We start from the raw sequence: 18212 nt of genomic DNA, 5'->3' as shown, positions 1-18212 counted from the left end.
CAATCTGTCATCCGAAATGCAGCGCAGATTTCGGTCTTTCGGATTGAAACTGAATGTTTTGACCTTTTCTAACTTGGAGGCCACTTTTGATAAATTGGATGGCGCGATTAAATGGTTTTGGAAGTATATGGCGCCAGCATCATTCCTAGTTTTTGTTTGGTTCCTTATTCCTGTTAAACATTCCAAAATTTTGGATTCGAACCCACTTATTTTACGACGCTCAGGCTCAAAGGCAGGCTAAAACAAATTAAATTTGGCTGAAAATACAAATAAAGGTTTCCTTGAGTTAGATTTTATTTTAAAATGGATGTTTTTAATTATAAGGATTGCCCAAATATTAACCCTAAATTGTACGCTTTTTTTCTTTTTTTGTAATGAAGTTGTTTTTTAGCCATAAAAACTTACCTATTTTTTGACACATAGACGTGCCCGCTCAGCTCGGGTTCTATGGATTAATAATACCCTTCAAATCGGCTCTAAATGCGCAGACTTTTAAAACAAGAATATATTTTTTTTGTCAAAGAATATATTAGCATATATTATCTGATTGGAGGATTCAAAATAAAGTAAGATTATTCAGAATGGAGATGCGGTGAATTGAACTTTGTTTTATTTTCTAGATGTCGAAGACAGACTACAAGAAGATGTCCGCACTCCATCAAGTGAATTGGTTACGAGTTGTCCTCGATGAGGGTCATTGTATACGAAATATCACTTCCAACCAATCAAAAGCCTGCATTGCTCTCAATTCCGAACGCCGTTGGTTTGTCACAGGTATGTTTACGTCACTTCCAACCTACATTCTGCTGTTCTTATTTTACCCGGCTTTGACCCTCATATTGTTATTATCCTGTTTTTATTACCCAGTTTATACTATAATGACCTCAAAATTTAACCTTTCCAGGCTAAGCTTAGTTTGCGGTAAAATGTTTTAAGCCTGTTTTTTAATAAAATAGTTTTTATTAAGAAAGTTTGTCACAGGTCTTTAATGTAAGCGCTTCCTACGTGACACCCATCAACCTATCTACGCAGGAAAATTTTTTTTGATTCTCTAGGCTATGGAAATGTATATTTCCAGATCTTGAAATCTGGATTTTTCCCTAACCAACCCCTAGCTAGGGAAGGTGCAACAGCTCCCTAGTTATGGAAATGAAGCTTATGACTACTTAGAGATGTTTAATTTCCCTATTATTGGAAAGTGCTTTCTTGCGCAGACCCCATAGGGTTTGGTAAAATAATTAAATGTACTCGATTACTTTGTGAGCATAGGTTCGTTGTGACATGTACTTGCGCTTCTTTGAGAATCCTTGGGTCGATCGAGGTTTGAAGAAGTTTTAGGGTTTAAAATTTTGAGCCTGAAATGTCCTTAATTAAATTTTTGAAACCGCGAATAAAGCGAAATTAATTCCCGTGAAAATCAGTTTCCAAAAGGAAAAGAAGGAAAAGAAAATTTCATTAACCTTCTTTTTTCAGGTACTCCTGTTCAAAACAGTTTCAAAGATTTGTACGCCGTCCTCTGCTTTCTCCGTGTCTCGCCCTTCCATAAACGCCCTGATTGGTGGAAACGAATCATCGAACGCCCTCTTAATGCTGCCGAAAGAGGCGGAGATGTTCAAGGTGTCTTAGAGTAAGTTTTTTTGTCTCGCCCTTCAATAAACGCCCTGATTTGTGGAAACGAATCATTGAACGGCTTTTCAATGCAACTGAAAGGGCCGGAGATGTTCAGGGCGTCTTACATTAAGTCTTTTAGTTCCTTTATGTTTCACCATTCAATAAACACCCTCATTTTTGAAAACGGATCATCGAACGCCCTCTTAATTCATCTGAAAGGGGCGAGATGTTCAGGCATTGTTGAGTACTTGACAGGAGAAGAGTTATTGTTCAATGCAAGTTTCCTTTGGAAAAAGCTTTAGAATAACGTATTTTACCCCCACTGTTGAGGATATTGATTTTTCGAAGTATCGAACCCCCTGGATATTCTACTTTATTAGTAAATATCCACTCTTATAAAGATCCTTACACCTGGATAAGGTATTTTTTACTTGAAAAGACGCTTAACCCCCTGGATATCCGCTTCCTTGTAGATATTTAACCCCTTGAATATCTACCTTTGAACAAAAATCGTTAACCCCCCTGGATATCCGATATCCTCAACAGGGGGGCACGGACTTTTTCTGGAAAAACCCATTCAAGCTTTGAAAATAAATACGAACGTATTAAATTTCTACTACTTCTCTTGTGTAGGATTTTACAAGCCATCCTGTTGAACATTTCCATTCGTCGCACGAAACAACACAAGGTCAACAACAAGAGTGTGATCGACCTCCCACCCAAAAATATTTATGTCCAATACATCGAAATGAGCGAAGAAGAAAGAAAACTTTATGAAACATTCAAAAACGAAGGGAAAGCTATTCTGGAAAGGTTTGATGTCTTGTGAATTGATAATATGCGAGTTGCGAGTTGGTCCTGCGAGTTGCGAGTTGCTATCAAATATGAGTTGCGAGTTGGTTTTTGCGAGTTGCGAGTTACGAGTTGCTATTTTAACCAAATAAAAGTGCGAGTTGCGAGTTGAAAATTTCACGTTAAGACATCAAAATCGCGAGTTGCAGATTAAAATCACGAGTTGCAGATTAAAATCGCGAGTTGAAAAATCAAAAGTGCGAGATGAAAATTAAAATCGCGAGTGAAAAATCAAAAGTGCGAGTTGAAAATTAAAATCGCGAGTTGTAAATTAAAATCGCGAGTTGAAAATTGAAATCGCGAGTTGCAAATTAAAATCGCGAGTTGCAAATTAAAATTGACAGTTGAAATGAAAATTTGCTTTCGTACTTTCTTAATTATATGAATTTCGCATTTTTGCAGTTTGATTATTGTCTTTATTTTGCAGAAATACGGTATATTTTGAGGGTAAAGAAATGTTTTTTTAGACCATCGAGCGTCTGGTTTTCTGAGTTACGATAGTGAATAGTGCTTATCCATATGAAATAATGCGCGCGCGTGCGGGGTTTAAAAAGCAGCACGGCACAGCACAGGGCGGGGGTTTATTCGTGAGTGTACGTGTGTGTTGATAGCTTAAGGTTAAGCAGCGTCCAGCGCGGAATTCGAAGGTTAACTACTGGTTTTTCCAGAAAAAAAATCCAAACTCCCACTGTTGAGAGGAAGTCGACGCCACTCTATTTTTTTCGGTTCAAAAAAAAATTATTTTTCCCGACATTCCTCTGACATTTTTGAACGAATACGCAGAATCTGGGGAAAGTTTTTCAGCTTTTTCTAGATATTTAAAGTCATGCATACCTATTTTAAATGCTCCTAAAAATAGTTGTTTACTTTTTCTAAGTAGATTTTCCCATTAAAGGATAGAAATTCTGATAGTAATTCTCTATATTCTCTTACCCGGGGGGGGGGGTGGGGGGGGGGGGGTACTTAGGCAAAAATAGGTGCTGGGTATGTGCGGATGGTAAGGGTCGGGTTTTTCACCTTTCAAAGTCTCTCTAAGGGTTACAAAAATCAGGAAATTTCAAAGTAGTCTCTCTAAGGGTGGGAAAAATAACGATTTTTAGAAAAATATTTTGATTTTGAAAGAAAAAATAAACCAGCCGAGGCTGGAAGGTCAGCCAATAGAGCTTAGCTAGATAGCTTTAATAAGTGGGTTAACAGATGTAAGAGATGTACTGAAACAGAGTAGACTAAAAATGTTGAATACACGCTTATTCTTTTATAAGAATAACTTCTATAAGAATATCAGGGTGAGATTTCGGGTTTAAAACAATAGGCCTATTGTTTAGAACAATAGAAAAAATAAGAATAATGCTTACCCTCAACCAAAGTACACTATTCTTATAAAAAAAAAGCGTGTAATGTACAAAATGTGAAACATTTGATAACAAGCCTGAGAGCTCCTTCACACCTCCCCCCCCCCCACGAGAAACTCAAAGTATACTTCTCTTTAGCATTGTAGCACTGTTTTTATGACATCAAACAATTAAGCTATAGTTCATTACTATAAAATAAAACAGAAACATAGTGTAATTAAACTTTTTGTTAATTTCATTCCAGTCAGTTATGATACATTTTTTCTGTTCTATGTAGACAATATCCATATCTGACCAAAGTGTTATACTAGAAATAAATAAGAAAATTGCCAAAACGTCAGAAACTGTACTTTTTGTTTTACTTGATAAAACTCCAATTTCACTTTAAACTAACAAGCTACAAACTTTAAGTCACAAAGCGCAAACTCCAGAAAAACAAAAAACACAATTTTCATCAAAAACTTTACAAAACGTAGTTCATATTTATAACATTTCAACAGGAACTGTATTTTGGTAGACTTGGTCAAATTACAGAAACCATTTATCAGTTGTCTGCAAGGGCAATGAGGTACGTAAAACTGACTGACTGCTATTCAGTCAAAGCCAAAATTTGGCAAGGTCAGAAAAACATAATTTGCATCCAGTCTGCGTAAATAAATTTTGTAGTTTAGTCGCAAATGATAATCGAAAGCAAAACTTAAAATTCATAACTATGCGGGGAAGCTCATTTTTCCCCCGTTTTGCTTTAAACTCCCTTTTGATTGGTCTATGAATTTGGGCGATCGCCTTTCCGCCTTAGCGGAATAAACACACGACCATAATAAATAAATTCAACAAGGCAGCGAAGTAGCAATTAATTTCAACTGGGAGTCCTCTCTTCTGTGCCAAGCACTGGCAGTGTTTTTTAAACTTTAAAACAATGTTAAATGAAGACCAGATGGATCTGTTGTTGTGTAACTTGGCGATATAATTCATTAAATTCTAGAAAGCATTTTTCATAACTTTCTGCAGTCCGCTTTCTGCAAGTCTGATAAGAGATATGTATAAACTGTTATCGCCATTCATTCCATTCCATTATTCGGTCAAAACGTGCGCCAAAGTTAGGAAAGGTTAGAAAAACACAATCTGCGTCCGGAACTGCATGAAAAATAGTTTGATCAATTTCAACAAGAACTGTATATATTAATATTAATATAATTGATCAAATTCCAAAGACCATTTGTCATAATTTTGCAAGTCCAATAATAGGAGATGTGATGTCATCATTTGGTTCCCGTCATCTGACCGACCCTGATTTACGGTCAGCAGGTAGAGTTGGAGAGTCGGAAAGCTTTTCCGCTGCTTTGCTGGATTTCCACTGTCGACCTCTGCATGCTCTGTGTTTACAAGTTTTCAAATCGAAGTAGCGAGCCACATGCTAATGGAGAGTAAACCGAAAACCAGTTTATCCACGGTTTCTCAATTTCTTAATTCGGATCAGTCCACACGGCGGATTCCCTTTCAACAAGATGTAGCTGCTTCTTAAAAGAAAAATATTTTCAACCGAATGACCGAACGACCCCCACTTTTTAAAGTAGAAATGACGGGAACCAAACAATTTTTGCGATTGCGATTCCTTTTAGTCCAAAAAAGCACAATTGTTGATCCAGTCTTTATCAAATTTAGACAGTAGCTGTACTTTTGATTTTATCAAATTCCAAAATAACATTATAACACCATCAATCCCACCTAGAGGCAAACAAGAAAAATATGTTTTTATTGCAAAAACTAATAAAAAGCAGCAATAAAAAGTATCAGAAAATTCAACATAAACAAAAACTTGAGCAAACGGCTTTAAAGCTTCAAAAGATATAGAAAAAGAGTCCCCTTGATGAAAATCATGTGTTTGATTTGCCGAGTTAAAAAATAAATGACAGAAATTGAAGGTTGCAACAGATTTATACTGGAAATACTTTGGTACAACACTGACTTTTATCACATCTGACTATCGCTTGAGCCGCCATCTTGAAACACCACATTATGATCTGTTAAAACAACGTACGCTAAAAGTACGCAAAAAGTTAACCCGATCGGAAGAAAGTTGAGAAATCAAAGTGAGCACATTATGATCTGTAAAAAAAAGTACGCTAAAAGTACCCAAAAAGTTAACCCGATCGAAAGAAAGTTTAGAAATCAAAGTGAGATCGGAAAAATCGGATTTTTTTTTTGCCGTCTTATGATGATGGAAGAAAATTTTACCTATTTGAATGCTCAGCTTAGGCTGACCAATTACAAAAAAGTCTCACTAAGGGTAGGAAATTTTTGAAAATCAGAGAAAATTTTTCGAAAGAGTCTCTCTAAGGGTCACTTTTTCACTAAAATTTGGTCTCTCTAAGGGTCGGTTTTCGGAGGTCCCGTCCGCACATACCCCTCATTAACCAACCCTAGTACCCCCCCCCCCGGGTTCTCTTACTAGTAAATTTACTATGGATTGCTCCACGTTTTGGTCTATTCGAAAAACCACAAGCGATTATTTAATCAAAAGTGTTCGGATAAACATGGTGTTAAATTTATCATCTTGCGTCGCAGGGGCCCAGTGGATCGGTGAGACGGGATTTGAGGTCAGCAGATCTCAGTGTGCAGTTCCACTGTTGCGATAAAAGTGTCGGGATTCTCGAAGTAGCGCAAGGGCATGACAGAACGAATGAGAGCTATCGAGCAAATGCTCACAAATGAACGAGTACAACTATTATTTCCAATCTAGGATTTTTGGACCTACCCCGGTGGGGTGGAGGTCCTATAAATTCACCTCTGTCCGTCCGTCCGTTCGTTACCAGCTTTTCTCAAGATTGAATCATAGGAATCATTTGATTTTTGGTACAAAGGTGCAAAACGGTGGTGGCCAAAATGTGACGGAGCCCGATTTTCGAAAACAAATTTTTTGGGCAAATTTGGGCCAAAAAACGGCTAAAAAACGGGTTTTTTGGACTTTGTGAAAAATTGGATCATTAATTTTTTCTGATTTTTTGCATGAAAGTAGGGTACCATCAAAGGTAAAAGATGGCTCAAGCAGATTTTTGCAAAAAAATTTATTTGGCTTAAAAAACGCATGTTTATCTATAAGAATCACTATTAATAAGCATACATCAATGTTCTTAGCCAAATTACTCAATTTTTTGATGAGATAGATGTCTTTTTATGCTCACGAAGTCTTGAATATAAAAGAATATTTCAAGAGCATGAAATTTTGGTTTCTAAACGTTTTTTTTATAAGAAACAAACGACTAATTTTAATAAATCGTCACTATTTATGTTCTAAATGATTGTTTAACGTTCATGCTCACGTAGATATCAATTATATATGTGTTAAATGCATAACCAGGTAGGTCCATAAAAGTATCACTTGTCTTTCTTTATTCTATCGTAAATATTTATTTTACCACCTACTATATGAAATTTTAAGATTCGAATTACACGGTTTCACAGTATAAATAGTTTTCTATCAGCTTTTATGCTTCCAATACAAAACTTTTCTCCAATTTTGAACCTGGACATGTCGCCCTAACAACAAAATTCTCCACACTGGTTGAAACTCACACATTAAAATTTGCAACTCGCGATTTCAATTTGCAACTCGCGATTTTAATTTGCAACTCGCGATTTTTATGTCTTAACGTGAAATTTTCAACTTGCAACTCGCACTTTTATTTGGTTAAAATAGCAAGTCGTAACTTGCAACTCGCAAAAACCAACTCGCAACTCGCGTCTTTTTCTAAGTAAAGGAAGGTCTTGTGTGAAACCATTTTTTTTCGGCGTCACTTCTTGCATACTGGACTGACACACTGACACAGGAAGAAAGCCTTCCGGTACCCTCAGCTGCGGTCGTAAACTTACTTACTTACTTACTTAGACTTCTATCCTCCGATAGCTAAAACTTCCGCTGTAAGCATGATCATTTTGACTCAAGGTCAGAAATTCTTTAAGCTTAAGGTTTAACAATTACTCTTACTATGTATATACGTGAGGCCCGGAAAACCCGAGTTACGAAGAATGTGACGTCATAAGTCTCAAATTATGACGTCATAAGGAGACTTCGCAACTCGAGAAAGTTATTTTCTGTCGTTATGTAACTCGAATTATTTTTTTTAAATTTTGTTTTCGAGTTACGTAACTCGAAAATAAATTTTATATGTAATTAACTCGGGTTTTCCGGGCCTCTATATAATGTTGGCTAGAGTTTTAGAATATATTAAACATTTCAACATTTCTTTGTTCACATTTAAGATACATCACGGAAAATAAATTATCGGCAAGTTACGCTCACATGTTGGTCATTTTGATGAGATTGCGACAGTTATGTTGTCACCCTAAATTGTGTGCTCAAATCCTGGACTGTTTCAACCAACCAGCCGGAGGTATTGGTATTGTTCTTTGTTGACCTGGCAGTTCTTGGTCAACTTTCAAATATAATCCAAAAAAATAATCATTCTACAATTATTTCGATTTACAGGGAACTGACAAATTAAATTAGAGAAGACTAGCTCGAATTATAGAGAGTCATTCGTATTAGTAATACGAAAATTCTTGAATACTACAGCGGCTTCGTTTCAGTTCGGGAGTTTAGATAGTCTGATTCCTATAGGTCTGCTTAATAGTGTATGGATTGATTTCCCGCTACGGTGGCTCTTATGGTGGCCGACTCGTGCTATCTGGCGAGTTGCTAAGTTTTATGGAAACTCGAATGTGAGTTAAAAGATAAACAAAAGAAATCAAAGTGAAGACATTCCAGTGTCAGACGGATTCCATTTTGCCACAGTCACGCCTTTTCTTTTATTTTCGAATGATTTTTTTCTATTTTCGAATGTTTTGATATTAGAGCTTTGAGTCAACGAATTTGAATTTCTCAAATACTTTGAAAGAAAATTTCACTATAACTATTTGTTTCTAAAGAACCTCTTCAGGTTACTTAAATGAGACATATTGGGTTTCATCAATAAAACTGATTCCAACATTCTTCCCGTCCCTGTCAAAGTTTAACAAAACGAAGAATAAAAGAATCTGCTGCTGCACTTTTTCAAACAACTTTAAGTAGACACAAAGTAAAAGGGAAGAAGGCTCTCTGGAAAGAGATAAAGCCACAAAATAATATATTAGATACTTACAACAACAATCTTTCCCTATCATAAGCTTCTAAAATACCCACAAACCTGTCAAGACCTCTTACTGTATCTTTTCTACATTCGTTCAAAACGAACAAAATGTTCACCAAAACAAATCGAAATCCCACATTATAACAGTGTTCAAACTTCTTCCATCTCAGACGGAATTCCGTCTTTGTGAAGTAAACAAAGAGGCTTTACCGTCTCAAAACTCTGTATAATGTGCATGAGATTTCAAGAGTATGTCCTAAAATTGCAATGTAAATTCCGTTTTCCGTCTCAGACGGGAAACCTTGGTTTGACCACTGTTATAAGCTTGATAACAAATGTTCTAGACGGTAATTTTTTTCTTGGTACACATATTGTATACTCTAAAACTTGTAATTGTATTAACAAAACTTCTTTCGCCTTAAACAAACTACCCCAAATCAAAAACAAGTACTCGAGCTTGACGAAAACCACTTCCCGCTTCGACGGCCATCTTGAATTTGAACAGCGAAAGCTATGCTACTTCGTAACAGGTAGAGTACCTTTGCAAATTAATCATCATAAGCACTCGCCAGCAAAAATAGCCTTCTCGCCGAATAATAAATAAAGCAGCATTTTGTGGGAAAGAGGATTTACCGAGTATTAAGCAGCCTCTATAAGAAACTTTTTTCGCTAGAGGATGAGCAGAAGCCTAGAGTTTAGAGTGATTCGTGCAAATTGGTAGCTTAATCTAGAGGGAATCGACTACATTTCTGATGTCTTATTCTAACAGTCACAGATTCTGCCTCTATGTACAACAGAGGTGAATCTTCTTTTGGCATCCAATTTCTTGATTGTGAAAATCAAACTCGGTCATCATCGTAATTTAGGAGCTAAAAACATGGTTAATATCCTTGAGAGAGGTAATTCTACCTCTAGCTTGGTTTGAAAATAAATCAAAGGAAAATAGTGGAATTAAACATGATGCTCAGTGCTGGGACTGAAGACTTTTTAGTAATCTTCATTTGGCCCTTTTCTATCCGTGAAACAAATAATGATACCCTCAATTTTAGCTTCACATTCAACTTAGAGAGAAAATGACCGATTCTGGCAGAACTGTGAAGGTTAAAATAAATTCAAAACGAGTTATTAGAATATGTCTTTGAGCATCAAGGCAAATCTTAAACGCTTTGCAAAAATAAAAGGTTGCGGTCAATCCCGATGGGCTTCGAGTCGGGTGATGTCTAACTTAGGGTGAATAGACAACCCCCTGGACGTACGCTATGTCCAGGCGCGCCTTACTAGAAGGATCCTGATAACCAACTCACAACGGACCACGTTTTGTGAGAAAGGAAAAAGTTATAGTAATGCAAACAGTTTTGCTTGAACTTTTACTTGTGGTAAACAAGAACTGGGATTTCATGCTTATTTCCTGAGAATATTTTGTCTTGCTGTAGTTCTGGAAATTCCCTTTGCACTTTTATAAAAAAGATCAGTACGTAAGCATTATATCATAATCGATTTGATTTTTTTTGATCCTCCAATATCTCAAGTGATGTTATTATATCCCCTTCTGACAGACATTTTTTAATAGTATTTCGGAAGGCTTTAAGTTTAACGAATCATGTTCAAGACTCTGACATAAAAAGTGACCATTGCTAATGGCTTAATTCCCCTAAAATCAAGATAGGCACTGATTGCTCCTTTCTTTTTCTCACTTTCAATTTAGGAGCCTCTCAAACACCAGAAAAGTTGATGATGAAACTCCAACAAATCCTGACCGTTTTACTTTCGTCCGGTGATGAAGAGTGTCCGATTTGTTTGGACGCTTTCAACAATCCCGTTATCACGCATTGTGCTCACTTGTATTGCCGACCCTGCATCGAAGGTAAACTTTTTGTAGATTGATACCTAGCTATTTTATTTTCACGTTTTTTTTCATAAGAACATCCAAAGTTTCTGAAGCATTCGGATGTTCTTAACATTTTGAGTAAAAAATAATGCTCTTAACCTGTTCTTATTTTCACCATTTGAGAGTATTTTTGTGCAATTTCCTAAGACATTGGGGTATAGGCAAAGCCTTAAAAACTTGTTCTTAATATTTTGACCATCGAAGCCTTATGTTCTTATATAGTAACCTCTTACTTCTAAGTCGTGACCGCTCGAAATAAAGAAGGGGTTCGTTCTAGCGCTGATTATATGGCTGATTACATTTAGCTTGAAGAGGAGTGGGGTGATTAATCCGTAATAGCCCTGCTGTAATTACCCCGCGAAAAGAGAAATCTTTGAAGAAAAGCCTTACGACTTTTTTCAAAAACTAATCGATTTCATAGTTGTGCAATTCGAATATTTTGATGGGTTAGTTGTCATTCGAACTTCTATTAAGTGACAAAAATAAAAAGGAAGATTAAAAAAAATATATGAACAAAATAAGAAAAAATGAGGAGTGACTGAATTTTAATTCATCCATATTAATTAACGAGAAATAACATAGTCATTCGGATGATTTTGGGAATAATAGCCCCTTGTTTCATTGAAAACATTTCAAATTGCCCTCACTACGTTTGGACCATTTTGAAATGTTTTCGATGAACCTCGGGACTATTATTCCCAAATAACCCTCCAAACCATGTTATTACTAGTACTAATCGTTTCCCGCAATTTTTACTGTAGGTGTGATCAGGGCGGACAAACCAAAATGTCCATTGTGTCGTAACGACATTTCTAAAGAGAAACTAGTTAAACCGGCAGCCGAAAAAGATGACATCATAAACGGTGAAGGAGGGGGAGCTAAGCAAGCAACGTGGAGCTCCAGCTCCAAAGTAAGTATCTGGAAATTATTGGAGTCTCGGAAGAGACAATTATTAAAGTCAATTTTCATTTAGATTTCAATTTCCTTTATTGTTATTAGTGCTGAATATTTTGACACTTATCAAGTGTCTTCTTCGAGCAACATCATCTCTACAAATGTTATAAAAACAAATTTTACACGTCTCCTAGAAATTTGAAAAAAGCTAGATGATTGGATAGCTATAAAAATAAATAAAAACAAAGAAAAATGTGCCGTAGAAGAATAGAGAAATATGGAGGACGCACCAAAGACAAAGAGTGCCATGCAAAAGCAAAGCGAAATAGGCTGATAATATAGTACAAAATACAAAAATACAAAATTTATACACAAAAAACTGATAATCATTGTTAGTAAATATTCATTAAAATAATCCAAAAAAGGTGCTGCGAATATAAATTGACTTACAATACGACCCGAATACGATTTTAAATAAAACCTTGCAAAATTTTTTCTTTGAGGTCGCCGCACATTTTTAAACTGTAAACTTCTTCTCGGCGAAGCTTCGAAGACCAAAAGCTAACTCAAGGTGCCCCTAGTAACCAAATTTGAATGGCTATATGTATGAGTAAAAATACGCCGTGCAAAAATCTGATTTCAAAGTTACCCCGCAGTGCAATGACTTCAAAATAGAAGAACAAATGAAAATTTGTACGGTTTATTTTTGAATTATGCAATCTATCGCAATGGAAAAACGACAATACCAGGGTATTATCTGGCGCTATCAGCGAGCATAAAAAAACCGATAATACACAGAGAACGAGGTTGATTTATCACAAATCCATTGAACCAGTCACTATCATTGTGACACCATTGATTATCAAAAGACAAGCTAATATCATCTTAAACAAAGCTTGATTGATCCGTTTCGAAAGCCAGAATCCTATTGGTGTGGCAAGTAACCCTGACAACGCTACACTGATATAGAGGTACTTGTCGGCATCTGTAAACCATGTTTTCGAGGGATATTTTTCTGGTGGTGATTTCACTGCATACGTTATTATACGGATTATAACGTTGATGGATGCTACTATGGCTCCGTTAGCTTTAATTTGCGACTTGGGATATTCGAAAAAAAAGAATAAAATGATAAGAGGTGGCCCCCTGACGCCGATCAGGCCACCCAAAAAGCCGCTCACAAAGCCAGCTAATACAATCCAAAACATGATTGGGCGTAAAGGCCAAAGTTGTTGTTTGGCGTCCGCCCAAAAAGAAGGTGGTTTTGACGAAGGTGTATTTTGATGTGACTCAACATCAATATCATATGAGGAGGAGGATATCTTCTGGAGTACTTCTTCTTGGGTGATTCTTCTTTGATGATCGTCTGGATCCTCCTCTGCCAATCGTATCTTCTTTCGTGCTTTCCCTTCTTCATTCAATCTTTCAAACTCCTTGATCTCTTCTTCAGAGAATTCTGGAAGTTCTCCTTCATACTCCAACATATATCCTGAAAAGAATTTCAAATAGAACTCTTATTCTCTGCCGGCATCAGATTTGTGAGGAGCATGTCCAAATTTACTCTGTACCAGAGTGTATCTCAGGTTTATTGCTTCGTACTACACTCTGTGCGCATTGTCTGTTTGATTAAAAATTTCCCGTACGGAGACCTCTGCAATGAAGTATGATTTATAAATAGCAACACTTCTCACCGTCTCCCCTCTCTCTCAAACACTCCATCGCAGTGGTCGGTTTGAAAAATCTCAAATGAGAAAAGACAATGACAACAGACCCTCTACGGCAATGAATTTTGAAATCAGCCGTAGATACTGGGTCTGTGTACAGACAAGTTCAAATTTATCCCTGATAATTTTTTGGAAGCTCTAGCTCATAGGAGTCTACTCCTATGTTGCCAGGATTTCTGAACCGCCAAATAAAAACCAAATCAATGATTGAAAATAAAAGATTGATTTTAGTTTAACGAGTTTAAGGGTTTCGGAATTTTGCCCAAAAACGTTCAGCTGACGTGGTTTTTATGGTTGAGGAGGTCCATTTCATTGCTATGTGGCTATGCTGTAACCCCCTGGAATTCTAGGCAATTTCAGGTTTTCAGGCAGTTTGAGTAGGATTTAAAAAGCCACTCCCATGGAATTGCAGTTATTTTTAACAGATTTTTGTCTCCCTATGGAATTCCGCCACATATCAAACCTTACCCCCTTGGAACGGAAATTGACCTCCTCAACAGGGGATATACGTTTTTTGGACCTACCCCGGTGGAGGTCCTATAAATTAACCTTTGTCCGTCTGTCCGTCCGTCTGTCCGTCCGTCCGTTAGTTACCAGCTTTTCTCGAGATTGGCTCATTAGTTTTTTCTGATTTTTTGCACAATGATGCATAAATGGCAATGCCCAAAATGTGACGGAGCCCGATTTTCGAAAAAAAATTTTTGGGGGCAAATTTGGGCCAAAAAACGGCTAAAAAACGGGTTTTTTGGACTTTGTGAAAAATTGGATCATTAATTTTTTCTGATTTTTTGCACGAAAGTAGTGTACCATCAAAGGTATAAGATGGCTCAAGCAGATTTTTGCAAAAAAATTTTGTTGGCTCAAAAAACGCATGTTTATCTATAAGAATCACTATTAATAAGCATACATCGATGTTCTTAGTCAAATTACTCAATTTTTTTATGAGATAGATGTTTTTTCTGCTCAAGAGGGCTTACTTTTGAAGAATATGTGTGTTTAGACAGGAAATTTGGGTTGCTTGGCGTGTTTTTACAGAAAAACTGGCCAAATTCGATATTTTTTTATAAGCACATTATCAATTACTTAGGTATTGGCTTTTCTCGAGATTGGCTCTTTCATTCTTAATGATTTTTTACACAAAGATGCATAACTATAAACCCTTAAATGTGCCAGAACCCGATTTTCGAAAAAAAATGTTTTTGGGCAAATTTGGGCCAAAAAACGGTTAAAAAACAGGTTTTTTGGACTTTGTGAAAAATTGGATCATTATTTTTTTCAAATTTTTTGCCTTAAAGTAGGGTACCATCATAGGTAAAAGATGGCTTAAGCAGATTTTTGCAAAAAAAATTTTGTTGGCTCAAAAAACGCATGTTTATCTATAAGAATCACTATTAATAAGCATACATCAATGTTCTTAGTCAAATTACTCAATTTTTTTATGAGATAGATGTTTTTCTTTTCTCACGAGTGTTTAGACAGGGAAATTTTTGGTTGTTTGGGCATGTTTTTTATTGAAAAACTGGCCAAATTCGATATTTTTTTATAAGCACATTATCAATTTCTTAGGTATTAGATTGATTGGCTCTTTCATTTTCTACGATTTTTTGCATAAAGATGCATAATTATAAACCCTCAAATGTGACGGAGCCCGATTTTTGGAGAAAAAAATTTTGGGGTATATTTCAGCTAAAAAAACGGCCATAAAAGGGTTTTTTGGACTTAGTGAAATATTGGACCATTGTTTTTTTCTGATTTTTTGTATGAAAGTAGATTAAAGATGGCTCAAGCAGACTTTTGTAAAAAATGAATTTTTCAGCTCAAAAAAAGCATCTTTATCAATAAGAATCACTATTAATAAACATATATCAATGTTCTTAGCCAAATTACTCAATTTTTTGGAGATGTTTTTTTGCTCACGAAGTCTTGAATATGAAAGAACATTTCAAGAGCATGAAATTTTGGTTTCTAAACGTTTTTTTATAAGAAACAAACGACTAATTTTAATAGATCATCACTATTTGTGTTCTGAATGATTGTTTAATGGTCACGTCACGTAGATATCAATTATAAACGTGTTAAATGCATAATCCAGGTAGGTCCATCAAAGTATCACTTGTTTTCTTCTGAAAAAGCCCAATGTATAACCTTGATATGCCAAGCAAAGGTAGTTAACTGACTTAAAAAGTGTTCCTTTACCTAACTTCTGCATGACATCTTTGCAAATAGATTCGATGATTTTAACGTCATTTGTTGAAAGACCTCCCTCTCTTGCCCATTTCTTCATTTGTTCAGTCCTGAGGCTTTCCCCGCGTGTCAAGTTTTTCCACAAAGATGACTTCTTCGCTCTCAAAGCCGCTTCTTTACCAGCGTGTGTCGAAGATTCTGTAGTATTTTCGGTGTTCATAAAGTCGAATAATTCATCTAAAGTCGTCTTTTTGTCTGCTAATAGTGATTCGTATGACAGTTGATGAACCTGCTGGCTTGTTAGAGTTTCTGTCAGGTTGATGGCAACTAGTTGCAGTTTTTTCCATGTTTGAGCGATGGTGTAGTAATGAGAGTTTGCGATCTGGGATGCTTTGTAAGAAGATAAGCAGACATCTCTTGGATCACGATACAGGTATATGTAACGTAAACGATCACCAAAATGCTGACTAAGCTCTTTATGAAATTTGCCGTATGACACTGATTTACAAACCCAAGTTTTGCGACCGTTCTTTACAGTAAATTCATTCATTAGACTCCCGAATATGGCTACCAGTGGGACGTCAGTGCTTTCACATTGCTGGTAAACGACTTCTCGATCAAATTTGATTTTCTCCCCATGTTCATCGAGCCATGGTACTGGATTTTTCTCGACAAATTCGCAGATCAGATTTATCAATCTTTGAAGATTTAAAGGTATAGACAGGTCACCGAACTTGTGAAGAATGGGCATGAAGTGCTTCAGAATGTGTGGAGGGTGAGGTGTAGCGATCGTTTCACTATCCGTGATCATGGTGTGAAGCCAGTTACTCCCTGATCGCTGACAACCAATCAAAAAGAAAACATTTGAGGCACTAGTACTTTGGTTGTTTTTATCCCAGTTAGCCTTCTTGATAATGTTATCTTTGCCAACGTTAACTCCGAATTCCTCAAATGCTTCATTATCGTGAGCAATGTCTCCCGCCTTCGCATCTTGTACTTTTTTTGTTAAATCGGCTTTCTCTTTTCGTTTGTTCGATATATAAAGATAAATCTGCCACAACGATACCAAAATGCTTAAAACACCCACCACGATCTTCAACGCCCCAACAGGTGTTGAATCTTGCAGGTACTGGCCCAGCGGCGTCGCTACTAAAGTTACCGGTACAAACCCTAACAAAAGGTCGAACCGGATATTTTTCTTCAAATTAGCGCGCCATAGAACAACGGGTAGAATGACAACAAAAGCAACCGTCTGAATGAAGACAGCGTATCTAATACTGCAACACTCCAGCCAATCCAGTGATCCCAATTGATAGAGAAACAAGAAAATGATTGCCATGGCGAAACCAGTCGCACTGAAAGCTATGGTACCGAGAAAAACGGAGACAGAAAAGAACACAACCACACTCGCTTCCGCCATCTTTGGTCCACCTAGTGTAAAAAGACAGATTTTAGAATTCGATTCGTTCACAGCGAAAACGGCTGTTAAACGACTGTAGTGATGTAATCGGTATAAAATCACTGTCCCTGATTATTAACAAATGCACCCCTCTGTTGCTATTGCGTGACCCAGCTATTAATACTGTTTCTAATCTTTTATATATTCAACCAATATTAAATTACAAAATTCCATACTATTTTAGGTTAATACAAGAAACTTATACAAGTAAAAACCTATATAACTATAAGAGGTATTTAATAAACCCATTAAAAAGATAAAACCCTGCGATATTATCAATATATGTATGTATGTATTTGACTTTTATTTACCCGATGAATTTCCCGGTCAATTTTCGGTCATTCATCTTAACATGGGGTTATTCTGAATAGTTTGAAAAGGATCTCATTGGGGTGATTTGATGGTTCTTTGCCTCACTCTACGTTTGGAACTCGAACACGAAGGGGGTTAAATCTCGAGGTAAAAGAACTGAACTGAGAAAAACAAAAGACCCGGACTGCACAACGCATAATAGATTTATGTCTTGTTTAAATGGGCTTTTCCAGAAAAAAACCGTGCACCCCCTGTTGAGGAGGTCCAACCTTTTGTGACCTACCCCCTTTGAATTCCAGGCAATTTTAGGATCATACCCCTCTGGAATTCCGAATTTTTTACAAATTTTCAATCATTACCCCCTTGGAATTCCGCTTATTTTTGACGGATTTTCGTCTACCCTTATGGAATTCCACTGCATTTCAAACCTTACCCCCTTGGAACGGAAATGGACCTCCTCAACAGGGGGTGCACGATTTTTTTCTGGAAAAGCCCAATAAAAAAAGCCCAATAAATTCTCAACTTTAGTTGAGCTAGAATCTGAGAATGTCTGTCTGTGTGTCTGTCACCAAAACTTTGGGGCAGGCTGGAGACTTCAAAAATGGTTCGATTTGGCTGAAATTTTGCACAGTTGATCCTTGGGCAAATCCCTGGGGGTGTTTTTTTCATTTTTTCAAAATTTTAATTTTTGGGGCCTGGGGACGAGCTTTTCGCCAAAACGAGGCTAAAACTTTGGGGCAGGCTGGAGCCTTCAAAAATGGTCCGATTGGGCTGAAGTATTGCACACTTGATCCTTGGGCAAATCCC

General features: G+C 36.7%; 2 protein-coding genes across 2 annotated transcripts in view; one reads left to right on the top strand and one right to left on the bottom strand.

The window, feature by feature from the left end:
- Positions 1 to 18212, top strand: part of LOC136811676 (helicase-like transcription factor) — a 32809-nt gene that overhangs the window by 8869 nt on the left and 5728 nt on the right. The window contains exons 12-17 of the mRNA XM_067068304.1: positions 621 to 774; positions 1474 to 1627; positions 2245 to 2424; positions 8079 to 8209; positions 10650 to 10808; positions 11594 to 11742. Coding sequence (XP_066924405.1) covers positions 621 to 774; positions 1474 to 1627; positions 2245 to 2424; positions 8079 to 8209; positions 10650 to 10808; positions 11594 to 11742 — 927 coding nt within the window. The remainder of the gene's footprint in view (positions 1 to 620; positions 775 to 1473; positions 1628 to 2244; positions 2425 to 8078; positions 8210 to 10649; positions 10809 to 11593; positions 11743 to 18212) is intronic.
- Positions 12484 to 17120, bottom strand: LOC136811677 (uncharacterized). Its single transcript, XM_067068305.1, has 2 exons — positions 15647 to 17120; positions 12484 to 13215 (listed from the first exon to the last, which is right to left on the bottom strand). The coding sequence occupies exons 1-2, from the start codon at positions 17052 to 17054 to the stop codon at positions 12542 to 12544; spliced, it is 2082 nt and encodes a 693-aa protein (XP_066924406.1). The 5' UTR covers positions 17055 to 17120; the 3' UTR covers positions 12484 to 12541.

This window comes from Clytia hemisphaerica, unplaced genomic scaffold (assembly GCF_902728285.1).
Source record: "Clytia hemisphaerica strain Z4C2 unplaced genomic scaffold, Clytia hemisphaerica genome assembly, whole genome shotgun sequence".
In the NCBI taxonomy this organism is placed as follows: Eukaryota; Metazoa; Cnidaria; class Hydrozoa; order Leptothecata; family Clytiidae; genus Clytia; species Clytia hemisphaerica.
Note: the sequence above shows the minus strand (reverse complement) of the source record. Positions and strands in the feature narration are given on the sequence as shown.